Source organism: Pristiophorus japonicus, chromosome 5 (genome assembly GCF_044704955.1).
Source record: "Pristiophorus japonicus isolate sPriJap1 chromosome 5, sPriJap1.hap1, whole genome shotgun sequence".
Classification (NCBI taxonomy): domain Eukaryota; kingdom Metazoa; phylum Chordata; class Chondrichthyes; family Pristiophoridae; genus Pristiophorus; species Pristiophorus japonicus.
Window position 1 is genome coordinate 196,023,878 of NC_091981.1, and position 27,503 is coordinate 196,051,380.

The window sequence follows — 27,503 nt, forward strand, 5'->3', positions numbered from 1 at the left end:
ATGGCTGTTGGCCAGCTGCTGGATCTCCTGTGCTTTCTCCACCCACCATCTATTCTTTAGGTCGCGGGTTTTTTGTTGGACCTCGGCCTTCAGCTGTTTGTAGAGCTGCTTTGCCGCTCCCGAATTGGGTTGTTGTTTTAGGTTCAGAAATGCACTGTGTTTGCGGTTTATTAGCTCCTAGATCTCCTGGTCATTCTCGTCAAACCAGCCTTGGTGTTTCCTGGTTGAGTGACCGAGCATCTCTTTGCAGGCACTGGTTATGGTGGCCTTGAGGGCAGACCAGGTGCTGTGGGCAGTCTGCGTCTCGGGGTCGTCGAGGGTTGACAAGTTGGCGGTGAGGCACTGGCTGGACAGAGCTCTCTTAACTGGGCCTTTGAGTGCCCCGGTGTTAATTTTTCTGCGGCATTGCTTCTGTTGCTGTCGCCGCTTTGGGGCCATATTAATGTTGATGATGGAATGGATTAGACAGTGGTCTGTCCAGCAGTCGTTGGCTCCCATCATGGCGCGGGTGATGTGCACGCCCTTTCTGTCCCTCGCTCGGATGATGACGTAGTCGAGCAGGTGCCAGTACTTGGAGCGAGGATATTGCCATGAGGCCTTGTGCTTGTCCCTCTGTCAGAACAAGATGTTGGTGATGACAAGGTCGTGTTCTAGGCATTTTGTCAGGAGCAGGGTACTGCTGGAGTTGGTTTTCCCTACCCCCTCTCTGCCGATCACACCTCCCCAGAGGTCTGTGTCCTTACCAACTCTGGCGTTGAAGTCATCGAGGAGGATTAGTTTCTTGTCCATAGGGACTCAGGACAGGGATTGTTCGAGGCTGGAGTAGAATTCCTCTTTGACCTCATCTGTTGTGTCGAGTGTTGGGGCGTATATGCTGATAACTGTGGCACACTGGTCCCGGGATAGGGTGAGTCGGAGAGTCATGAGACATTCACCTATCCTGCAGGGGGAGTCTCTGAGGTGGTTGACCAGCTCGTTCTTGATGGCGAAGCCAATTCCATGGAGGTGGCGTTCTTCTTCTGGTTTGCCTTTCCAGAAGAAGGTGTAACCATCACCTTGTTCTTTGAGCTGGCCTTCTCCTGCCCGCTAGGTCTCGCTTAGGGCGACAATGTCGACGTCGAAGCGTCTAAGTTCCTGGACAACGATGGCGGTGCGGTGTTCTGGTCTGTCGCTGTTGGGGTTGTCCATGAGGGTCCTGACGTTCCAGGTCCCGAACTTCATTTTGAAAGGTGGAAGGTGCCTGTGCGTGAATTCTTTTAACGTGGGGTGGTCATTGCACACCGGCTACCACACATGCCGAGCAGAGCAAGGTCTTGGTCCAGTGGCAAGGGGGTCCAAGACGACTGGAGAGCAGGCTCTACTGTATGAGCCCAGTTGCCTTTGGCGGGATGTGAGCCATAAGCTCAGCACTGAGCAGCGCCCTTCGGTGAGATGGTGAGAATTCCGAGGTGTAGAAGGTGGAGGGTGAGAGATTTGAGGTGATGCTTCCCTCTCCCAAGCATTGGGATGGCCAGTGGTCCACTTCGTGGAAGTAGGAGAGGTCAAAGTGGCCGCAGCCATTGTGCGTATCACGTGCTCACCAAGGGCTCCGCGGTTGAGTGGGACCAGTGGCCAGAGGAAGGCAAGGCTGTCGCCCGAGTGAGGAACGGAGGCCCGAACGTCGCCGGAGGGATGGAGGCCAGGACGTGAGGGTGAAGAGGGAAGGTAAGGCCCAAACCTGTGGTCGGAGCTGGTCGGAGGCTCATCGGACGCCGTCAAGTGCAGCAGCTGAGTCGGCCACATCCAGTGGGGAGCGAAAAGCGAAGGTCCAGTTGGAAGGTCATGGCAGCAGGGAAGTCGATCTGGAAGGTAAATCTTGATCGGGAGATGGGCAGTGGGCCCAGGTAGCTGCCCTTGCAACACGGTTTCAGAGGTAAAGGATATACTTTAGGGGTGGGAAAATCACCCACTATTAGGGCCAGGGGGGTTAAACAGTGAGGGGGGGAGAGAAGAGTGAAGGATGGCAGCAGATGGCGAGGGGAAAGTTTGTTTGGGGAGAGCTCCCTCGGGAGTTGCCATCCCATCCGCCATCTTGAACTGTATCCATCCTGGCCGTAATCGCAGACATTTAAAAAGCTTAATGTTAATCAAGACACTTGACACTACTGGAGAATTGATTATTTTTTAAAGGAAATTATTTGCCCTGGTCCTTTCAGTTATCGATGGGAATTTACAATGAGTGTCTGCCCTGCTCATTGAATTTGATGTCAGAGGCACAATTTAAAAATAAAAAGAGCAACAACAAAAAGAAACATTGTGTTGGGGGACATCACAGGACCATTTCCAGCTGATTTTACCCTGCAGCTGGAAGCACAGTTGCAGAAAAGGAATAATAGCGATGGAATTAAGCTGTTTCGCCAGCAACTCCATTTAGACTGGCCACACTCTGAGAGCAGCTCTAATCCAAAAGTGCTAGAGTGAGGAGGTAAATGAGAAACATGGCAGCAGCCTTTTGGAGCTTTCAAATACTCAGAAAACACAAATTAAAAACTGAAAGAGGGATAAATTCAACATCACAGGCATAAAACGGGTGCAAAGGTGACTGTAATGTACGCACCTGTTTGTATGCTCAATAAAATCCTAGCCAGTTGGGTTCAGGAGATCCGCGGTGATGCAGGTGATTGTGTGCCTGGTGGATGAACTGGTAATGTGTAGTGTGACTGTTAAACCTTTTCCTAATATACAATCTAATTCTTAATAGCAATATGTTGCTATGAATTCTTAAGCAAAGAACCCATGCAGCAAATACATTACAATGACGCATTTAGCAGAGTGACGACCAGCACCCGATTTGCGCTTGCGTTCTGGCCACCACTAATTTCATCAGGCCCTCCAGCCTCCACATAAATTATGCAAGTTGCCACTGGCCTGCATTTGCGACACCTCCCTCCCTACACTTACCAAAATTCAAAGAGCCCGGGTCTGTAAGCTACGTTGGGGCACCGATTGACACCTGCAGCATGCCAGTTTTATTCCAATGAAGCCCATGGACAAATTTAGGATGGTCTTCAGGCCACACCCTTCTGATGTGTGAGCTCTGTGTGCCAACATTATTGTGCACATTACCAGGCGTTGTCAAATTTAGGCCCCAAAGTTAAGAGTAAGAAGGGAAGTGAGAAGAATTGTTTTTCACCCAAAAGGTAACACAGTTGTAGAATATGCTACCTGATGTAGATCCATATGAATAGATTGAAGAGACAATTCAATGAATTTCTAGACAGGGAAGGAATTGAGAGATATTGTGAAAAGATAGAGACACTGAATTAATCTATCAGTAAATGGTCTTTTCTTGTTTTTAGGCGTTACTTGTTCTCATGTTTTCCATTTTGGCAGTTTGAAGTTTGAGAAATCAATGAAAACACTGCTCCTTATCATCACTAGCAGCTAGATGTAGCCCTATGTTTGAATGCGAAAGAAATAAAAAGACTTCAAACCTAAAACAACCTCACCCATCCTCCAAGCCTGCATTGAAGTAAAAGAATGAGCATATAGAGGTACAAGTTCACCTCCTAAAGTGTCTCATTACCACCTTAACAAGATTTACCTGAAGACGGAGTTCTCTCCCATGTCTACTGATGTTGACGCTATGCGGCTGTCCATTAGCCAAGTTCCTATGGTCCAAGTCAATTCTGTATGGCTCCTTCGTACCTCCTAGGTTGTACCGAATCTGCAGGCTTCCTGTAAAAATCAGGAGGTATCCTCAGTATTAAATACCAGCTCTGTTTTGAGGGACTGCAGACACTTGCTTTGTAACTTAAAAAGTATGCACAGCATTTTGACTATAATTAAAAATTTCAATAAAGTTAAAGAACAGTTAATGCCATTTGGACTGCAGGCTCTTTGTAATACTGGCACAAAATTGATAGAAGTTCCATCTGCTCCATCCCCACCCCCGATGATTCAGGTTAGTCTATCCAGTGAGTAGCTGAGCCTTACAGACCAGAAAGGAGCCAGCTTCAACCTGTGTTTGTGATGAGTCAGCTCATCTCAGCCAGATGGAGTGATGAGGCTCTTCAACTGACCTCAGCATCCCTTGGGTTAGGAAGGGGAAAATCAGCTATGTGCTGCTGGTCATTATCCAGTAACTCATGCTGAAAATGCATGCATATGAATATTGAGCGAAAATGGGTGTAGGCTCAGCAAAGACGTCCCCACCCATGATAAACAGCCTTACTGGCATTCACCGTCAAGGTTTACACATTAAAAATGGCCACTTGGGCAAAGTTTTGGCATTTCAGGCCTATGGAATCATACGCTAACAAAGAGTTAACATATTCTGGAATGGGGAGAACAATGGAGGGGGCGGGGGTGGGAAACATACTACTAACTAAAGTAGCAATATGAAACAGACATGAAATGGATTCTGCTTGACTCCCTTCAGTGGTGGATTTCACATTACATTTCTTCCAGCATCTGACCACCACACCCTGTTCACAGCACTGCTAGATTCTGGTTTATCCTATTTCCGTTACTTATGTTACAAAAGAGCCAAACAAGCCATTCTGGAATTTCCTCTGGGCTAATCACGTCTAGGCTAATTTGGAGCCAGTGTAAATTGTACATGGTACATCAGTCATTGAAAGTTGGCATGCAGGTTCAGCAGGCGGTGAAGAAGGCAAATGGTATGTTGACCTTCATAGCTAGGGGATTTGAGTATAGGAGCAGGGAGGTCTTACTGCAGTTGTACAGGGCCTTGGTGAGGCCTCACCTTGAATATTGTGTTCAGTTTTGGTCTCCTAATCTGAGGAAGGACATTCTTGCTATTGAGGGAGTGCAGCGAAGGTTCACCAGACTGATTCCCGGGATGGCAGGACTGACATATGAGGAGAGAGTGGATCGACTGGGCCTGTATTCATTGGAATTTAGAAGGATGAGAGGGGATCTCATAGAAACATGTAAAATTCTGACGGGTTTAGACAGGTTAGATGTGGGAAGAATGTTCCCGATGTTAGGGAAGTCCAGAACCAGGGGACATAGTCTAAGTATAAGGGGTAAGCCATTTAGGACTGAGATGAGGAGAAACTTCTTAACTCAGAGAGTTGTTAACCCGTGGAATTCCCTACCGCAGAGAGTTGCTGATGCCAGTTCATTGGATATATTCAAGAGGGAGTTAGATATGGCCCTTACGGCTAAAGGGATCAAGGGGTATGGAGAGAAAGTAGGAAAGGGGTCCTGAGGTAAATGATCAGCCATGATCTTATTGAATGGTGGTGCAGGCTCGAAGGGTCGAATGGCCTACTCCTGCACCTATTTTCTATGTTTCTATGTTTCTAAACAGGCAAATGGATTTCATAGTCATTGGGCTAGATTTTCGGTTGTCGGCGAAAATGGTAGTTTTATGCCAAATTACTGTTTTCGCTGTGCTACCGTTTTTAGGCCTACATTTCGGCCTTTACGCGCATCCGTAAAATCAGTGTTGCATGAGGATTCGCGGCGCAAATCGCCAGTTTCGGCAACTTTAGTCCGAGGCTGGTAGTGCAGTGAGAGAGGCCTTGGGAGGGGGGAAACAAAACATTCACAAAACCCTTACCTACTAAATCGCTGAAAAATAATTAAAAAATAAAAACTTTAACTTTTTTGCAGGTCTTCATACTTACCCCTGTGGGCAGGGCTGCAGCGACAGGTTTGACTTGTCGGTATTCTGGGTGTGGTGGAGAGAACCGAAAGTACAATGGTAACGCAATCCATGGAGTTGCACGTCATTTCATGTGGGTGCACCCCTCCCCAGTGGTACGTGGAAGCACCGCTGCAAAAAGGTGCCTGAAGATCCTGCCAACCGGGTTTTCACCGCGCACGGTCAAATCGCGGCGAAAACCTGGTCGCAAAGTCAGCGAAAATTTAGCCCTGAATCATACACCACAGGAGGTGGTAATTTGGCCCAGTGTAAAAGTGCCAGCTCTCCTATTAGTCTGGCTTCCATGCTTTTCCCCCATAGCCTGGAATATATTTGCTTTTCAGGAATATATCCAATTCCCTTTTGAAAGTTACTTTTGCACCTACTTCCACTACCCTTTCAGATAATGCGTAAAATAAATTCTCATTTGTCCCCCGGTGTTAGAAACTAAAGATGCCTAAAAATGTATAAAACTGATATGAATATATAAAACTGATACGAATGCTATGTTTTAAGTTGTTGTTTAGAACTGGAGATGAAGTGTCTACTCAGAATGCTTAGAAATGCTAATGTCTCGGTACCCTGCTGAGATGTTGTAGCATTCTGTACTATGACAACCATTATCTGTGGTTTTCAAGTTAAAGCTTAATTTTGCTTATGTATCTTTAAGACAATTCGTTGCAGAAAGACTTAGAATGGATGGAAGTTGTGAGAGTTAACGTAAAAATGTTGCTACATCATAAAGAAGATTACGACGCTGAGCAAGCAGTTTTCTGGTTTGGCCTCGTAGTTCAAAGGGTAGAGGACTAAAGCTTTTTATTGATTGTACCTGAGAGAATAGGGACAGAGAGAGATTAAAGGATTTCCACAGGACCAAACTCTGGGACAGTATAAACAAAGACATGTGGCCAAGAAAATCAGAAGACATCTTTAGGGTGGGCTTTGTTTCGAGAATCGAGACAAAGAACTAGAAGCCTTTTGGATTTTAAGATTTTAGGGAACCTCTATAGGTCAAAACGTCGTGTCAATATTCCGGTTCAGGCCCACCCCTAAAAATGTTAAAAGTGACCTCTCGGAAGCTTGTACTCACAGATGGGAGAGAGAGAGAGAGAGAGAGAGAGAGAGAGAGAGAGAGAGAGAGAGAGAGAGAGAGGAATAGAGAGTGAAGGAAGCCCTAGACGAAAGGAAGGAAAGAATTGCTCACGTGTGTCAACTGTCTGTCCGATCGAATCGCTATCAACTATTGTTACGGTTGTATGTTTTTGCTGTATAATTAATGTGGTATATTCCATCTTAAACTCTGATTAAACACAATATACCCACCATATTGGTTTGCACTCGAACCTGATTATTTAAAGTGACCAGAGATAGCCGTGAAGAGGTTATTTCTAACACCAGTTCTTTTTCCAATTCTTAGATATGTGCCCTCTAATTATCGACCCTGCTGCCAGTAAAAACAATTTCTCCCTATCTACTCTTTCAAAACACCTCATAATTTTGAACAGCTCTATTAATTCTCCCTTTAACAATCTCTGCTCGAGAGAACAACCCAGCTTCTCTAGTCAATCCACATAACTGAAGTCCCTCATCCCTGATACCATTCCAGTAAATCTCCTCTACGTCCTCTCCAAGGTCTTGATATCCTTTGTGACATGACATTTGTTGCAAAAATTTCATTGCACTTCAGTTTGTGTTTATATTTCTATGTTGCTAAACAGATAACCCACTGGTTAAGTAGTTAAGATAATAAAAGTTGCTGTATGGGAGGGAAATATGGCTTCAGGAAGACAAGGACAGTTGGACTATCATGGTCCATCTTATTTTTTTCAACTTTTGTTTTGTGAAACCGCTCACAGTATGGTTGCGTTAAAGAGGCAGCAAATACCATGGGCCTATGGGGAATAGCAATGAGTGAGTTAGACTTAGGACGTCAAGAGGTCAGTATAACATCTCGCAGCAAAGATTTTCTGCTGTGCTATAACTACTAGCTAGCTGCTGCTGCTTCCCACCATTTTTATATTTTGGACTTTGAATTCAACTTAGATACCATTGTATCTCCAAGCGGTATAATAAGGGAATTATACTCCTCAGAGAATTCCAAGTTTACCAGCAGGAAGCAGTACTGCCCTTTGTCCTGTTTCATAACAATCCAAGCAGTCTGGTTGTCACTGAGATAATGATGCCTTGCTGTGTCTGTGGTGCAAACCGACCTGATGAAACCTGCAGAGAGCTTACTTTCATGAAAGGGAAGCAGTATAAACAGGCTGCAATTAGATCATGGTATTCTTTGAATGAATTAAAAACATTTTAATTATTATTTTTTGTATAAAAATATATAAGATACTTACTTGAGGAAATGTTCAAAGAATTAAGAGCTTATTAATGAGCATGAGTAAATTTATGTAAATTCTGCAGATTCCTCATTAAACATGATTAAACTTGGCTTTGTAAGTGGAATTTGCACATTATTTTTGTTTGCTGCTGATGGTGTGGGGCACATTTATTTGTTGGACAGCAGATTCTATCATTCATCCTAATCATTTTGCATTCATATAACTGCTTATATCTTATATAAATCATGTCCTGCTTACATAACTGCCCATATCCTATATAGCAATGTGTGAGGAGGACACACAAAATCTGCAAAAGGACATAGACAGGCTAAGTGAGTGGGCAAAAATTTGGCAGATGGAGTATAATGTTGGAAAGTGTGAGGTCATGCACTTTGGCAGAAAAAAATCAAAGAGCAAGTTATTATTTAAATGGAGAAAGATTGCAAAGTGCTGCAGTATAGCGGGACCTGGGGGTACTTGTGCATGAAACACAAAAGGTTAGTTTGCAGGTACAGCAAGTGATCAGGAAGGCCAATGGAATCTTGACCTTGATTGCAAAGGGGATGGAGTATAAAAGCAGAGAAGTCTTGTTACAGTTGTACAGGGTATTGGTGAGGCCACACCTGGAATACTGAGTGCAGGTTTGGTTTCCATATTTACGAAACGATATACTTGCTTTGGAGGCAGTTCAGAGAAGGTTCACAAGGTTGATTCCAGAGATGAGACAGTTGACTTATGAGGAAAGGTTGAGTAGGTTGGGTTTCTACTCATTGGAATTCAGAAGAATGAGAGGTGATCTTATCGAAATGTATAAGATTATGAGGGAGCTTGACAAGGTGGATACAGAGAGGATGTTTCCACTGATAGGGGAGACTAGAACCAGAAGGCATAATCTTAGAATAAGGGGCCGCCCATTTAAAACTGAGATGAGGAGAAATTTCTTCTCTGAGAGGGTTGTGGATCTGTGGAATTCGCTGCCTCAGAGAGCTGTGGAAGCTGGGACATTGAATAAATTTAAGACAGAAATAGACAGTTTCTCAAACGATAAGGGAATAAGGAGTTATGGAGAGCAGGCAAGGAAGTGAACCTGAGTCCATGATTGGATCAGCCATGATCGTATTAAATGACGGAGCAGGCTCAAGGGGCCGTATGGCCTACTCCTGCTCCTATTACTTATGTTCTTATGTTCTTATAACCTATGTCCTGTTTCCAATGCCTTTCCATAGTTATGAAGGAGGTACTGCAGTGTTAAACAGCGATAAAACAACTGAAGAACTGAGAGGCATTGGGTTGGGAATGGTCATATTTTGGCTATCACTATGTTCATTTCTGTCATTCTGTTATTTATAGCAGCTGTAAAAGAAAGTCTGATGTCTCTAACTTTGAGAAACCATATTTCTATTGAGGTGTTTTTTTTTACTTGTGCATTTTCTAGTGGCAAAATCAGAGCCATATCATGTATTCATTCAACTCCTGTTTGCTAATATAAAAATTACTTGAGTTAAATCAATATTACAAGAGTTACAGACATTAATCCAGGAAGCTTCAGCATGTTAATTTAGCTCCGTCTCACTGTTGAACTCAGTAATTCCTCCAAACCAGTTCCTCTAATAATGTTCTCAGTAATCAATGTTCAAACTATAAAAAGATTAAATAATCAAAAGATAATAATGTTAATTATAATTACTGAACTTTTTTCATTAAAAGGATTCTTGTTGCTGATACACATTTTAAATACATGCTTATAATCTGCTATGTAAAAATTGCTGTGTGTCGCCAGTGTGACACCTGCATGTGCACATTTCTGCCACTAGATGGCGATTCATAAGCTCCAGAAACTGCAGATCCCCATACCTGTACTTTTAACATACCTAATGCATGGAGGGAAATTCATTTTGTCTTCACCTTCCTTGGGCAATGCCGTGGAAATCCACTAATATTTTAGATTTATGCAGTGTTGTGGCTACTTATCTGTAATAGGCCATATTATTATATAATTTTATAATAACTGCATGTATTTGTTTGTACTCCAATTCCTAACAAATTGCATTGAATAACTGAATATTGTCATCATAGGCAGTCCCTCGGGATCGAGGAAGACTTGCTTCCACGCTTAGCATGAGTTCTTAGGTGGCTGTACAGTCCAATACGAGAGCCACAGACTCTGTCACAGGTGGGACAGGGTGGGCAGGGAGCCTGGTTTACCGCACGCTCCTTCCGCTGCCTGCGCTTGATTTCTGCATGCTCTCGGCGACGATACTCGAGGAGCTCTGCGCCCTCCCGAATGCACTTCCTCCACTTAGGGCGGTCTATGGCCAAGGACTCCCAGGTGTCAGTGGGGATGACGCACTTTATCAGGGAGGCTTTGAGGGTGTCCTTGTAATGTTTCATCCGCCCACCTTTGGCTCGTTTGCCGTGGACGAGTTCTGAGTACAGCGCTTGCTTTGGGAGTCTCGTGTCTGGCATGTGAACTATGTGGCCTGCCCAGCGGAGCTGATCAAGTGTGGTCATTGCTTCAATGCTGGGGATGTTGGCCTGGACGAGGACGCTAATGTTTGTGCGTCTGTCCTCCCAGGGGATTTGCAGGATCTTGCGGAGACATCGCTGGTGGTATTTCTCCAGCGACTTGAGGTGTCTACTGTATATGGTCCACGTCTCTGAGCCATACAGGAGAGGCAGGTATTACTACGGCCCTGTAGACCATGAGCTTGGTGACAGTTTTGAGGGATTGATCTTCAAACACTCTTTTCCTCAGGCGGCCGAAGGCTGCACTGGCGCGCTGGAAGCGGTGTTGGATCTCGTCATCAATGCCTGCTCTTGCTGATAGGAGGCTCCTGAGATAGGGGAAATGGTCCACGGTGTCCAGGGCCACGCCATGGATCTTGATGTCTGGGGGGCAGTGCAGTGCAGCGAGGACAGGCTGGTGTAGGACCTTTGTCTTACTAATGTTTAGCGTAAGGCCCATGCTTTCATATGCCTCGGTAAATACGTCGACTGTGTCCTGGAGTTCAGCCTCTGTGTGTGCATAGACACAGGCATCATCCGCATACTGTAGCTCGACGACAGAGGTTGCAGTGGTCTTGGACCTGGCCTGGAGGCGGCGTAGATTGAACAGCTTCTCACTGGTTCTGTAGTTTAGCTCCACTTCAGCGGGGAGCTTGTCGACTGTGAGGGGGAGCATGGCAGCAAGGAAGATTGAGAAGAGGATTGGGGCAATGACGCAGCCCTGCTTGACCCCGGTCCAGACATGAATTATGTCTGTGATGGATCCGTTGGTAAGGATCACGGCCTGCATGTCGTCGTGGAGCAGGCGGAGGATGGTGACGTACTTTTGGGGGCATCCGAAACGGAAGAGGACGCTCCATAGACCCTTGCAGTTGACAGTGTCAAAGGCCTTTGTAAGGTCGAAGAAGGCCATGTATAAGAGCTGGCGCTGTTCCCTGCATTTATCCTGCAGCTGTCGTGTTGCAAAAAACGTGTCCGTTGTGCCCCGGAGGGGACGAAATCTGCACTGCGACTCTGGGAGGAGCTCCTCGGCCACGGGGAGAAGACAATTGAGGATGACTCTAACGACGACTTTCCCAGTGGCTGATAGCAGGGAGATTCCTCTGTAGCTGTCGCAGTCAGACGTCCCCTTTTTTAAAGATGGTCACGATCACTGCATCTCTAAGATCTCCCGGCATGTTCTCCTCCCTCTAGATAGAGAGATGAGGCTGTGTATTCGAGCCAGTAGTGCCTCTCCACCATACTTCAGTGCCTCAGCAGAGATTCCACCCGCTCTAGTAGCCTTGTTGTTTTTTAAGCTGTCTTATGGCCTTTTCTACCTCATGCAGTGTTGGGGTCTCACTGAGGTGGTGGTGGGTAGCATGCTGCGGAATGGAGTCGACAACACGCGAGTCAAAGGCAGAGTCTCGATTGAGGAGATCTTAGAAGTGTTCCTTCCAGCGGGCCCTGACTGCCTCGGTGTCCTTGATGAGTGTTTCCCTGTTCTTGGCCAGGAGTGGGGTGGGGCCTTGGGAGTTTGGTCTGTATATGGCCTTGACTGCGGTGAAGAATCCTCGCACATCATGGCTGTCGGCCAGCTGCTGTATCTCCTGTGTATCCATCACTTAGCTAATGTTGTTATGGATTGGGGTCTTACCAATGAAAAGCCCCCATGGTCTTTTATGACTTTTTAATCCAAATTCACAGGTTTGGTTCAATATCTAACAAGTACTGAATTAAAAACAAATCCATTCATTATTTTGCAAGAATCAGAAGGAAGCCAGATTACATTTTTGCAGTTGAAATATTGCGATAGATTTTCCTGTTCCTGTTCCTGTTCCTGAGGCTATCCGATCTTCTGGGAGTAGCAAAGAGTGATGAACAGCACATGCCTTTAATGGAGCTCACCTGCATTGATACATTTCAGGGGAAGCTAGATAATAACAGGAGGAAGAAAGGAATAGAAGGATATGCAGATATGGTTAGATGAAGAGGAGTGGGGGGAGGCTCGTGTGGAGCATAAACATTGGCACAGACCAGTTGGGCTGAATGGCCTATTTCTGTGCTGTACATTCTATGTCATTCTATGTAACCTGATTATCCATTCATTAACTTCCATGGACAGCAATCCTGTGGGCTCCCTTACAGGCTTATGCTCTTTTCATCCCGATGTTCCAGTATTTGCTGTGCCTCGGCAGTCCAATAGCCATAGGCCCAGTAAGTCAATTCCCACATGTATTATAATTACTTCTCTCACACTTTTAAAAGCTGAAAAGCAAATCAAACAGTGAAATAGTTGCTATTTGCTAAGTCTCTCCTCACTACAGTTCCTTTGTTTCTTAAGAGAATCAGAACATTCGCAGCTGAAGAACCCCGAGGCTATTTAAAGACTGTACAGCACTTTCCTGGAGTGACAGATTGGTCAATAGCTTATTACTACTCTGCTTGTAAACAAAACTGCCTTCTGCTTCTGTCTCAGGGGATCAACAAATAGGTGAGACTAAATAATGGCTAACCAATTGTGAACCTACACAGCGAAGGAACGGCGAGAGATTGTAGATGGACGTGATCAGGGCCCAGAAAAGGCGTGGGTTCGGGGCCCAGACGAGGCGAGGGCCCAGGGGCAGTACGGGCCAGCCCACACTGCGATGTGTGTGCGCCCTTGGTCTGTGCAGCAGAGCTGGTCTCCAGTTGTCTTGGTTAATCCTTGCTACTGGACTAAGATCTAGCTCTGTCAGGCCTGTGTGGTGGCTGGTGTGCAACGGTCACCACATGTTAAAAAAAAAATCCAAGCACAGGCATCTTCCACCCTTCAAGATTTAGTTCGGACTTGGAATTTTAGGTCCATCATTGAAACACCTGTGAACTTTTTGACGTGGAAGCAAGTCATCCTCGATTCGAGGGGCTGCCTATGAGTGAGCGAGTGAGTGTTGATTCTCCAGTTAGTGCTTAGTGTAGTATCCATTCACTAAAGTTTTAGTTCTCAACAAATCTTCTATAAATGTGGTCGAAGATTCTACAAATGTATAGGAGAAAAGGCCTTTCAGCACATCTTATTTGCTTCTTCCAACAAACCATACACATACATTGCGCCTGAATGAACTCTTCTCTAGTTTAACCCCCCCTTCTGAAACCCGTAAGTTTAAAAGGAAAAGAGCCGATTGGGTTTCTGAAGAGAAAAGGAATTAAGGGCTATATATTGGTTATCACCACCATCAGTGGTCTGCCTAAGGCAGGTTTTGGCTTAATTATCCCTTCTCCAAATCAGTCTGTCTTGTGCATTCCTCTTAAATTCGCCATACTATCTCCCATTCTCGAGGTGGCCCAGAAGCATCCATTTATTCCACTCTCTTGTTCTTTTTCCTTCCATCCATCCTTCTATCTCCTCTTTCAACATCCCATTCCCGCTCAGCACATGCCCAATCCAACTCATTTGCCTTTTTTCTCATCAGTCCAACTACATTCTTCTTGTATCATTCTTGTAATAGCTACTCATTACTTTTCTTAAAGGCCTAGAAATTGGCCTCCTTAGCGCCTCCCATTATCGCCTCCAGGAGCAATAACGTGGCACTAACAACTTACTGACTGGGCGCGGCGAGATGAACGACTCCTGCTAACTTGGCAGAAAGGTTTGCGGCGGCGGTAACACTTTGCGCCACAATGTCCTGCCCCCCGGAGATTGTGACGTCATTGCTGTGCGCATCGCCCCAGTTTGCGTCTCGGACCCGAACTTCGGTTCCGCCCCCTGCAGTATCACCGGGCGAAAATACTGAAAGCTGCAGGAGGCGTCGCTGGGAGGCCGGGAGCTTCGGAAGTGCAAGTAAAAGGAAAGGTTGGCGCAGGTAGGAGAAAAATTTTAACAACGCATAAAGTGATTTTTTTTTCAATTGCTCCTGGGCAGTGATCGATCAGCCCGGCACTCACTGGTCCCAATGCAGCGATGGCCCTTCCCTTTAAGGGAGGGAAGGAGCTTCGGATCATTGTGCAGTGCTGCACCACTACTGCCCCGCCTCCATCCTTTAGCGCTCCAGGAAGGAAGTGGAGTGCTGATTTAGCACTTCACTTCCTTCCTGGAGTGCAAACGCCGAATTTAGAAAAAGTTGGGAATCATTAGTGCCTGGTGTTAAGTTTCCCAGCTTTCAAACGTTAACGCCCCAAACGATACTGAATTTCTCCCCCTTTACTTTTTCTATGCCTCTCCAAACCCACATCTCAAAGTTCTCTAGAAGCCTGACCTCCTCTTTCTTCAGTGTCCATGTTTCAGGACCATACAGCACCACATTCATATCCAATTCTTCACTAATATTGTCTTCAGTGCTCTATTCAGTTGTCCATACAGGTTTGCATTTGCATTTCAGTATTTGCAGATGAGAATCAGTGAGCATTCAAACTGCACTTCAAAGTCACCCAAAGGGTCACTGGAGCTCAGTTGAAATGCTGCTGCTGCAATCTTGGCTCCCTCCTTATGCTTCTGCTGCTTTGCATAAATATCAGATGATGCTACCCGCGAAAGGAAACAAAGATGCTCACTGGAAACAATGTTGAATGAAAGAGGCCTGTCTGTCTTTATAAATAAATTTCATTGACACCTGAGCCTGAGTTGGTCGGTGCGGGAAGTCCTTTTGCAATAAGTTTGTGAGATTGGGAATTCCCGGCCACACAATGCAGTAATATTTGATCCCTGAAGCAACAGCAGCATTAGGTAGGAGCATGGAGTGACTGGTAAAAGAGTGCCAGTGTGACTTAAAGAGAGGGATAGAAGAGGAGGCAGGGAGAATAAGAATCCCAGTGTGAACGAGAGATGGTGGTGGGGTGGGTGTGGGGTGGGGCGGGGGGGAGGTAAGAGAATATTAGCATGAAGTAGAAAGAGGGGGAAGGAGGAGGAGGGGAAGAGTTCCAGCAGAAATTGTACGAAGAAACTATGGGGTGGAAGAGAGGGCATAAGTGTGCCAGTATGAACTGGGAGGAAGTTGGAGAATAGTGCCTGTGGCAACTGGAAAAGGAGAAGAGTGCCAGTATAAGGGAGTGAAGGGTAAATGAGTGTCAGCGTGAATGGGAGATGGTAAGAGTTGAAATGATTACCAATGGAAATTGGGAGTGAAGAAGTATACTGGAATAAATTGGGAGTGGAGCGGCAGGGGGGTGGGAGCAAGAAGATTGCTAGCATTAATGGGAGGAATGAGGAGCCTGTGACAATCATCAAAACAATTTTAAAATAATTTAACAGATTTAGCAACAGTGGCACAATTTCTCCACAATAAATGGAGTATAATCCCTGTACTTTTTGCCACAATCTTCGCTACACAAGTGATGGAATGTTGAGTATACCTGCAAATTAGGTTATAACTAGCCCGTGTACCAATAGGTATTCAATATAACTACATGTCATTAGGCTGGTTTAGTGTTGTCAGTTTTTTTGAAACTGTTGATCAGCTTTTGACTAGTTTTCTAGTTTGCATATGTGGGAATATAGTGAGGAGGTGAGTATGTGAGGTGGATCTATGAAAATTACTAGGCTTTTAGGCCTTATAGTCTTTTCCTAATCCTAAATATTTCAATGTTCTTTTGAAGGTAATTTCTTGAAAGCCTGTGGTTAAAAGCATGTTTGGGTACACACCACACAGTTTGGGCCTCATCAATCTGCTGCTGACAAGTTTAATGTTGTGGACTCTGGGAACTGCTCAAAACTTCCTTCACTTTCAACCAACAGAGAAACAAGCATCTCATTCTGTTATGTATGCAATAAAGGTTCAAACTGAGTACTGTTTAACGAAGCAAGCTACAACCTTGGCTCTGCTTTATTTAGGCCCAAAGTACCTGACTCTCAAAATGGCTGGCCTTATATACCTGAGCAGCACCATGTGCGTGCTGCTCAGTGGCCTCCAACAATGATGCCATCTGGTGGCTACAAACAGAATGTACATACATGACACATTACCTTCTCATCACATCAGTGCAACCCGAAATTAACCACCTGTCTAACATGGCATTATCTATTTCCCTAAAACCCAGGACCTAAATAACATGTGGTGGATAGAGAAAACACAAGAGATAGAGCAGCTGGCCGACAGCCATGATGTGCGAGGATTCTTCATCGCAGTCAAGACCACCTATGGTCCAAACACCCAAGGCCTCACCCCACTGCTGGCCAAGAACGGGGAAATACTCATCAAGGACACCGAGGCAGTCAGGGCCCGCTGGAAGGAACACTTCGAAGATCTCCTCAATCGAGACTCTGCCTTTGACTCGAGTGTTCTCGACTCCATCCCGCAGCATGCTACCCACCACCACCTCCAACACTGCATGAGGTAGAAAAAGCCATAAGACAGCTTAAGAACAACATTGCTACCAGAGTGGATGGAATCCCTGCTGAGGCACTGAAGCACGGTGGAGAGGCACTACTGGCGCGAATACATGACCTCATCTCTCTCATCTGGAGGGAGGAGAGCATGCCGGGAGATCTCAGAGATGCAGTGATGGTGACCATCTTTAAAAAAGGGGACAAGTCCGACTGCAACAATTGCAAAGAAATCTCCGTTATCAGCCACTGGGAAAGTCGTCGCTAAAGTCTTCCTCAACCGTCTTCTCCCTGTAGCTGAAGGGCTCCTCCCGGAGTCACAGTGCGGATTTCGTCTCCTACGGGGCACAACGGACATGATTTTTGCAGCGTGACAGCTGCAGGAAAAATGCAGGGAACAGCACCAGCCCTTATACATGGCCTTCTTCGACCTTACTAAGGTCTATGACACTGTCAACCCCGAGGGTCTATGGAGCGTCCGCCTCCGTTTCGAATGCCCCTAAAAGTTCATTACCATCCTCCGCCTGCTCCATGACGACATGCAGGCCGTGATCCTTACCAATGGATCTATTACAGACCCAATCCACGTCCGGACCGGGGTAAACAACGCCTCAAACCTCTTCTCAAACTTCCTCGCTGCCATGCTCCACCTCACAGTCAACAAGCTCCCAGCTGGAGTGGAACTAAACTACAGAACCAGTGGGAACCTGTTCAACCTTCGCTGTCTTCAGGCCAGGTCCAAGATCACCCCAACCTCTGTCGTCGAGCTACAGTACACGGACGACGCCTGTGTCTGCGCACTTAGAGGCTGAACTCCAGGACATAGTTGACGTATTTACTGAGGCGTACGAAAGCATGGACCTTATGCTAAACATCCGTAAGACAAAAGTCCTCCACCAGCCTGTCCTCGCTGCACAGCACATCCCCCCAGTCATCAAGATCCACGGCGCAGCCCTGGACAACGTGGACCATTTCTCATACCTCAGAAGCCTCTTATCTACAAGAGCAGACATTGATGATGAGATCCAACACTGCCTTCAGTGCACCAGTGCAGCCTTCGGCTGCCTGAGGAAAAGAGTGTTTGAAGACCAGGCCCTCAAAACTGCCACCAAGCTCATGGTCTAAAGTGCTGTAGTAATACCCACCCCCTCCTGTATGGCTCAGAGACATAGACCATGTACAGTAGACACCTCAAGTCGCTGGAGAAATACCACTAAAGATGCCTCCGCAAGATCCTACAAATCCCCTGGGAGGACAGACGCACCAACATTCGCGTCCTCGACCAGGCCAACATCCCCAACACTGAAGCAGTGACCACACTTGATCAGCTCCGCTGGATAGGCCACATTGTTCGCATGCAAGACACGAGATTCCCAAAGTAAGCGCTCTACTCGGAACTCCTTCACGGCAAATGAGCCAAAGGTGGGCAGAGGAAACGTTACAAAGACACCCTCATAGCCTCCCTGATAAAGTGCAATATCCCCACTGACATCTGGGATTCCATGGCCAAAAACCACCCTAAGTGGAGGAAGTGCATCCGGGAGGGCGTCGAGCATATCGAGTCTCATCGCCGAGAGCATGCAGAAACCAAGTGTAGGCAGCGGAAAGAATGTGCAGCAAACCAGTCCCACCCACCCTTTCCCTCAGCGACAATCTGTCCCACCTGTGACAGGGACTGTGGTTCTCGTATTGGACTGTTCAGCCACCTAAGGATTCATTTTTAAGAGTGGAAGCAAGTCTTCCTCGATTTTGAGGGACTGCCTATGATGATAATCAATATCCCAAATATCAGGCAGCAGGTTTTAGCAAAGGCTAGCTTCAAATGCCAACATTTGCATCTTAATACTAATTCCCTTCATCTCTGAAACCAGACATCCAAACATAGGTTCACAAAAGGAATCTGACCAAGAGATGCTCAACTAAGAAATTCTTACAGGACAGTAGAGCTTGAAAAGATGGATTTAGAAAGCACCCTAATCCCTTAGGTAGTAAATTATTTATTCAGTGTAACACAGCGTTATACCGATCAGGAAGGCATGATTCCTGGTCTGTGCTAATTTAGTTAATCTTAACTGAGATGGCAATACAATTAATCTCAACACCCTAGATGAGGGATGGGAATAGCCAAACAGGGTCTCCACTCCCAAATGCTATTCAGTGAGCTTTATTGAAAAGTGTTGCGTGTGTGTGTCACATCAAGACTGGATTGGGTTTTACTGTGACACATTCCATGAAAAATAGTCTGGTAACATGCAGCGCCCAAGCTTACACTGGGGCGCGATACCAGATGGCCGCTATGGTGGGATGTACCATTCCATGGATGTACATGGAATGCTACTTCCCACCATAATGGAGCATCTTTGGAAGAGGCAAGGAGAAAGCTAAATTTTGGAGAAATTATTTCAGATATGGCAGCCGAGAGAACCTCAACATTCATGTCAGGAACAATTTTCTGGAAGATGTCCTCATTATACTCTATTCAGTGACATTTAGAAATTTTTAACAAATTTAATCTCTATTCATAAAATTGTTGCTGCATAATTTGAGCTGCACCATGTGCACAGATTATGTCAGTGTTGTGCTTCCTGATAATAAAAGTAACCAACATTAGCAATACTTTTTCAATGATTGGGCAGAACCATACCTAGAGTGTCCCAACTGATACAAAAAAGGAAGAGCAAATGGAGACAGGAGATAGAACAATAAGAGATTATTGAATATTCAGTTATTTTTCAATTGATAATTCTGAAATTTGCACATTCTGATATAAGATTATATAGTAAAATTGGCTGTATGGCAAACTATCTTCTATTCGACAGAAATGGAAAGGGCTTTACAATAACTGATGGTTTGGGAGATGAATCATAAAAGTGTACGTGGGCTCTCACTGGTTTAGGGTAATTAAGTAAACGTATGGCTACACCACTTGTCTGTAGATTGGCTAAAATTCAAATTCATTGACTTCTGTCATCCATTCTTCTATATATAGTGCTATCTTTTAATGGGTTTTCCCATAACTGATAGGTAGGAGAGAAAACATTCCTGTCAGTTACTTACAGACTCAAAATTGTTGCCTTGTGTTACATAAAGAATAACTCAAGACTGTCTCTGGCAAAGAATTCCAGTTCAAAAAATGCAAAGACAGCAAACAGTAAAGTTATAATTTTCTAAGCCTGAAGAGCAAGGACAATTCAAACCAACTCAAATAGCTAGATGTACAGAGTGCCTTTCTTTTTCGCTTGCAGGGAGTCTTTCAGGGCAGGCTCTTATTCATAAAGATTTTGCTGATATGTTAAAATCTGATTTTCTTTCATGATTCTACAATTTGTTTGCATACAAGTAATCTCTCATTTTCAGAATTCTGATGTAGCCGAAGTTCACAAAAGGTTGTTTGAAGGAAACTGTAAGGGTTGGAAAGCTGACACTGAATGCATGTGTATGTGGGGGTGGGGAATGAAATATGTGAGGGGAATACATTTGTAGGAATGTTTTTTTTGACAATACTTGATTAGTGGATAAGACACTGGGATTTCATGTTCTGTCTTCCAGGAGACATCAAATATAATTGGATATTACATCTCAAAATCTCTGCCTTTTACTTCAAGTTTACTTTGATTTCCGCACAGTTTTGTACTTCATTTCTCTGAGGCATGATGGCCTGAGCCCATGTTTTGTTCCCAGACCTGACAATATGACAAGCTTTATGTAATGTCGAAATAGAGTGTTATGCATGATGTTGAAACAGTATCAAAGCACTGATCTAATTAGTTCATGTAATATTGTAATGGTTACAACAATATAGGAAGAGGTTGCTTAAATTTTACAGTGCAGCAACACCCAGGAAGTATGTCATTTCGGATGTGACCCTTTTATAATAATTTACCTCCCACACTATGAAGCACAGGATACAAACAATATTGCACTAATAATGCTAATAAGTTATTAGAAGTAGCCTTTTTAATTTATACATAAAATGATTAATCCTGCTCTCTCTAGTTTCCGTTTTCTCTCCTCTCAAACCCTGTTCCTACTTTTTCCATATTCTCTCATATCTTTTACTTTCTATTACTTCTTATCTATTCTGCCTGTATATTTTTTTAACTTATCTGCTTCCTCTGAATTTACTAACCATACCAAAAATACCTGACTAAAAATGAATCTGTAAATGGCTAAAGCAGATTTCAAAGTAAATTATTTCAGCCAATCAGGGGAGTAGTAAAGTTTGACCAGTTCATGTCACCAGGATGACAAATTGAACATTTTTGTATGTTTTTGGATGTAACTTGGTGATTCTGGGGAGCAGTATGCTGAGAATATGAGAACTCATCAGCAATACAGCTTGGAGGGATATACCCAGGAAATGATTCTGTCAGCGTTGCTCAGTTATCAGGTTATATGCTGCCTGCTACAGCCAGATAACAATATGCATAGTGTGAGACCTTGTCATGCACAGTAAAATTAGAAACGTTCCAAATAATCTAAGGTCGAGAATACTGTAATGCACTTAGGTGTTCTGATTTGTGGATTTTATTTTTGCTGAATTTTGGTCAATGGATTGGGTGAAATCAGCTGCAAACAAATAAATCCTTTTTTGAAACAAAAATAAAGCAGGTGGGGTAAGTTTTAGGGCACAGGAATTTAGGTGATAGGAATTCTCACCTACTGCCAGCACACATCAGAAAATCATGGATATGCTGCATTGAATTTCTGACAGGCACCAGCAGTGGGCGAGGTTCACTGCCGCCAACGTGCACCAAGAATTCACTTCCAGAATCTTTGTAATTGGAAAACTTCGGTTTTAATCAACAAAACAATTCGAAGGTACAACTACAGTACTTTAGTAAATATAATAAATACAACTGTCTTCACAAAGTGTAATGCTGAAAGGAATTGACATATGTAATTAGCTACATCCTTAGTTCCTACCTCCATGGAACTAGGTTGGACTTAGAAACCAGGTGACTGAAGATGTGTTTCACATCGATAATGCCAGCCAGTTTGAGCACAAGGTGAAATGTTCTCTGGGCCAAACAGGAAAAGCAGCTACATGCATCACAGCAGAACTACAATCTGCTGATGCTGACATTATCAGGTTCAACCATAATTTGGGATTAGATCTTTTGTGGAGGGGTAATTATTGGGCTTTATCCTAACAAAAGATAGTTTTAATGTAAGGTTTAAATGGGTCTGACTAAAATGTGAGGAAAATTTGTGGTTAAAAAAAGTTGCAGGGGGCAGAGCTCTGGCCTAGACCAGCCTGTCACTGAGTACCATGGAGGGGAAATTAGCAATTAGTGATGAGTTTAGCTTAGTACATGACATTGGACTTGGGTGTCTAGGATATCAAGATGGCCAGAACATTGCATGTTTCCCTATTTCTATTTGCCCTGGAAAACATTACATTGGAGACTGGGCATAAGAATATATGTTCCTCTATCCAGTGCTCAATACCTACTAAGATTGAGTTGCAGAGAGGAAAGCATCTGCTGCTGAAGCTCACCACTTCCAAAAGGTGGGATGATTCTAGCTGGACAACCAAAGGAAGATTACCAGTGCAGTAGGCTGATACACTGTACTGTTTTAGCTGGTTAAATTTCATCGGTACTCCTGTGCTCATTTGGGGATTGCCAAGCCTTGGCTTTGTCAACCTGTGCCAAAGCTCTCTGGACTTGGTCATATGAAATGCATCCATACAGGGAAACAGTGTGCATTCTATATTGGAAAACAGAAACACTACCTGTGTGAATTTCTCAGTAGCTTACTTTGCAGACTCTGAAACATAGTTATGAGTTTCTGGGCAAGTCAGACATTCAGCTGAGCGCAAAAAACATTTTAGTGAGGGGCATTTATACATTTATTTTAAACAGGTCAATGTTTCTGCTAAGATTGTATCCCACAATGTCAATTCAGGGCCAAAGTCATTACACATTATTAGTCACAGTCATTCTAATAACACATATTTAAAATAGAATTAACATATACCGAGATATGTAAATTGCTCCACATTTCTCAGATTACACATGTGGCACACCAATCAAAACCTGTGGTGGTTTATTTGTCTAAAATTAAATGCAGCGATATAAAATAGGATTCACCATCTCACCATTGTGTTTCAGAATCACAGCCATGTAATCCGGTGAGTAGGTGCTGATGTACAGGAGGATGCTGGGAGTGTTAGTAGTGCTGAAACTGAAAACCAGGTCCTCTTTGGTCAAAGTAAGGTTGGAATTTGCTGGTTGTGGTGCACTCTTAAAGTCCTTAGGAACATCGACAGAAGACTGGAAGTTGTAGCGTATCCAGGTCCCAGCCTCAAAAAACCCACCAACATCTGCAAAAATGATTGATATTATTAGTAAGAACTTCATGAAAATAGTTCACTCTTAGTGGGAACTAAAATTATCTGCATCCGACTAAAGAAAAAGATACCAAATGGTTAACAGTGACATAACAAATACTGTGATTAATGGTACAGTTGGTAATAGTTCTGCTACCAATGGCAACCCCTACTTCAGCAGCATCATTGTAAGATAAAGGAGGGTAAACTCAGATGGTGGGGTAAGGTTATGCTCATGCTTATTGCTCAGTCCCTTAGGCACTGAAGAAATGCAAGAGCAAGTGTCCTTTTGTTGAAAGGGAACTACCAAGCAAAGGCCACAATGCCAGCAGGGATTATGCACACATCAGACATAAAGATTAATCAGATGGCCTCTACGATGTACAGGAGGATGCTGGGAGTGTTAGTGGAAACAGACGGATTGAGTACATTGTTCCAGATAGCAGACTGACTAAGTTACAAGACTACTGTTAAGGTTGGGCAAATAGCCACTCAACCACTATGGAGGACAGACAGATTAGATGTATAACCTGTAAACTGCCATGGAGATTGTACATGATAGTCACATAGCTACAATAAAAGGGCTCAGATATGTAGCCACTTGTTGAAAACAACCTGCTGGACTAAAGTGAAGATCAGCTGCAGAATCCTGCTAACCTGTCATTCTGTTTTATCTGTCAATAAAAGGCACCACCACTCGGGCAGATTTCCTCTTATTGCACTTGGGTATTAAGGATCATAAAGGTTATAAAGATTCTGGTTGAGCAGAAACTTTCTCCAATTAAGTATTGGGAAGACCGAAGCCATTGTTTACGGTTCCCACCACAAACTCCATTCCCTAGCTACCGAAATTACCCCTCACCCGAGCATCTGTCTGTTGCTGAACCACACTGTTTGCAATGTTGGTGTCATATTTGACCCTGAAATGAGCTCCGATCACATATCTACGGCATAACTAAGCCCGCCTATTTCCACCTCCGTAACATCGCCAGTCTCCACCCTTGCCTCAGCTCATCCGCTGCAGAAACCCTCATCCATGCCTTTGTTACCTCTAGATTTGACTATTCCAATGCACTCCTGGCTGGCCTCCCACGTTCTACCCTATGTAAACTCGGCTGCCCGTGTCCTAACTCACACCACCCATCACCCCTGTACTCGCTGACCTACAGTAAGGCCTCAATTTCAAAATTCTCATCCTATTTTCAAATCCCTCCATGGCCTTGCCCCTCCCTATCTCTGTAATCTCCTCCAGCCCCACAACCCCACCCCCACCGAGATATTTGCGCTCCTCTAATTCTGCCCTCTTGAGCATCCCTGATTACAATCACCCAAATGATGGCCGTGCCTTCTGCTGCCTAGGCCCTAAGCTCTGGAATTCCCTCTCTAAACCTCTCTGCCTCTGTATCCCTCATTCCTCCTTTAAGATGCTCCTTAAAACCTACCTCTATGGTCACCTGCGCTAATTTCCCATTATATGACGCAGTGTCAAATTTTTCATATTCTACACCTGTAAAGCGCCTTGGGACATTTTGCTACATTAAAAGTGCTATATATATTTATATATATACTTTGTTGCTGCTGATTATTTGGACTCAGCGTGCAGGGAAAATTACAGAGAATGGATTGCACATGCATATTAGAGCCTGTCAGATTTTATTCTATGTACTGCAATCCTTTTCACCCCAGTTCATTAAGAGGGTAATCTGTCAGTGTGGTGATTGCGACAGATCACACATCTGTCACAACGTTTTCAATAGCAGCTGATTTGAATTGGTCAAACTCATTGTTTAAACTCTGTAGTAGATTGGATGTGCAAATTCAACCATTTTTGTTTATGGTCATGAATTTCTCTTGACCCTTATAAAAATTATAACGATGACAATATGCTTAAACTAAACTATGTAAACTTCCCAACTCCACTCATAAATTTTGATCTGAGAATTAAATGCAACACAACTGCTGATTTTTGAAATTCTTTGATTTTCATGACTTGATCAATCCTTCTGTGCTTTATTGCTTTCTTGTGATTTATATCTGGAAATCTAGTTCAGCAACCATTTGTGTTCTGTATTTTTCTTTTATCTGTATAAGAATAGTACTTGTGCCTGTAATGTAAAAATATTAGAAAATATGGATGATGTTTTAAAGACTCCAAAATGTTATTGTTCAATTAGCAAAATATTTCTTGGGTCATTTCATGGTAGGATCCAATATCGGGATCGAAGGTTTGAAAATGAAGATTTGTGCACTGGGCATTGTTCTAACTTAAAAAACATTTTTGCTTGATTTTTACCACAGGATAATGATCTCTTTTGCTTTATTTATGACCAATTGATATCATTTATGGGTATCTGAATGCTTAATTAAAATTAAAATGAGATCTTATTATAGCTATACTTCCATATATCATCCAGTAGTTTCACCTTTGGGGACAACAGCTAATTAAGTCAAAATGGCTGGTGTGCTGGGTCTATAAGGCAACAGTGTCTGGGTACAGATAAATGTCAAGGCACTGCTAAGATGCTCATCAATTTGCCTAAAATTATTTGAGTACGAGACATTAACTATTCTTTTCTGTATCCAAGGAGTTGTAGGTCAATGAGCTTTGTTTATAATTAGTATATAGACGTGGGAAAAATACAATATGGAGAATATGGCTGAACATTCTTTATTGTCAGATACTTTGTAATGGGTGTTTTTTATCATTCAACATATTTGCATATTGTCAGCCTAATGTCTGCTAATCAATGATACAAGAATATATTAAAGTTCCAAGTATTTTGTATCCTTTTGTGGTACCAAGGAAATGATGTAAAACCATGAGTCATTCCATGTTGCCAAGCAAGTGATGTCACAATATTTCCATCCTTGACTGCTTTCTTGGCAATCTTCTCACTTATCTCCTCTCTTCTCTCTCTCTTGCTAGGGTACAATTCCTTGGGACTTGTCACTATCCTGTACCTTGTCCAAATGACAATTCTTCATGTGAGCCTTTACAGTGACTGTTGGCAAACTATCTGACCACAGTAGAGTCTTATCCTGCATGTATACTCCCATGCATTTCCACCAGAGGTATCCCATTGGATTGTGATCAGGAGCAGGAATCCTGGCTGTTTTTCTCCTCCGAATTTGAGAACATTGAAGTCGATCATCGCACCTCTATCTCTGCCCTCACTGAGATCCATTAACTGAAAACAGATCAGGGACTGAATCTGGTATCTTTCTGGTTTGTATGGCTAAGTAACTCTATGAGCCACCAGCAGAATCTTGATTGCTTTTTGACTGGTTCATTGATAACATCACAATTAAAAATTTAAGATTAACCTTTTTTTTAATGCCACTATTGAGGAGCCCTGTATATGAAATAATTTTAAGAATTTGGCTAGACTTTCCACGAGGTAGCTAAGGCCCCAAAAAATGGGCTTTGTTCCAGCGATGTGGGACGTCTCGCCCGTGCTGATCGCTGACACAAGGTCCATTTTTTTTTTGCGATTTTCCACTCAGCCTTACCCCAGCGATGTCAAATGGGCAATCTGATTTTTCGCCGATTTCACGAACGCCCAAAAAAAGCGGAAGTCAAACAGAAGTCATGGAAAAAAAAGCTTCCCTATCAACGCTATTGTGCGCATGTGTGGGATTTTTTTTATGGGCTGATTTTTTTTTGACACGTTTGGAGAGTTCATGGGTCATCGCACATGCTCAGAAGCACAGGGAGGGCAGAGAGAGAGGGAGGGAGAGAAGGAGAGGAGAGAAGCAGTGAGGAAAATATCGATTAAACTTTGACAAATCTATTAAATTTATTTATTAAATTTGGTTGAATAGCTAGTAATAGCTAGTGTAGGAGCTATTATCTATTATATATCATCTATGTCGGTGCCAATGCAAGTGCAAAAACAAAGGGAGATGGAGAGGTGAAGGGCCAAAGCATTTTGTGAGTAGGCCAACGAGGCCCTTGTTAATGTGGTCTCAACGAGGTGGGAGGACTTAACACAGGGTGGGCATGGGAAACCTTCACCCCGTGCCCATAGGAGAATTTGGCTGGAGATTCGGCATCGAATGAGGTGCGGACTGCTGACCAGTACCGCAAGAGATGGAACAGCCTGCTGGCAGCTGCCAGAGTAAGTTGGATTATATATTCTATATTTAAAACATTTTTAAAAGTCATATTTAAAATCATACATATGTATTATTTACTTGCTGTTTATAAATTGTAATTAGAATCCTCAATGTCATTTATGTATAATATAAAATAATTAAATTAAAAATACATTTATTCTCCCTAACACTAAGTTAAATCTTATAGTATTAAAAATTATTCATATGCACTACAATGTTATGTAATAATTGAACATTTAAATCCGTCAGTCTTCAATGTTTATTGTCAAGTACATTAGCTTATGC

At 43.7% G+C, this 27,503-nt stretch overlaps 1 protein-coding gene across 6 annotated transcripts in view; it reads right to left on the reverse strand.

Moving 5' to 3' along the window:
* Positions 1–27,503, reverse strand: part of LOC139264555 (contactin-associated protein-like 2) — a 2,534,539-nt gene that overhangs the window by 211,924 nt on the left and 2,295,112 nt on the right. For all 6 annotated transcript variants that reach the window (XM_070881196.1, XM_070881199.1, XM_070881197.1 and 3 more), the window contains 2 exons: positions 22,872–23,096; positions 3,584–3,717 (listed from right to left, as the gene is read on the reverse strand). In XM_070881196.1, coding sequence (XP_070737297.1) covers positions 3,584–3,717; positions 22,872–23,096 — 359 coding nt within the window. The remainder of the gene's footprint in view (positions 1–3,583; positions 3,718–22,871; positions 23,097–27,503) is intronic.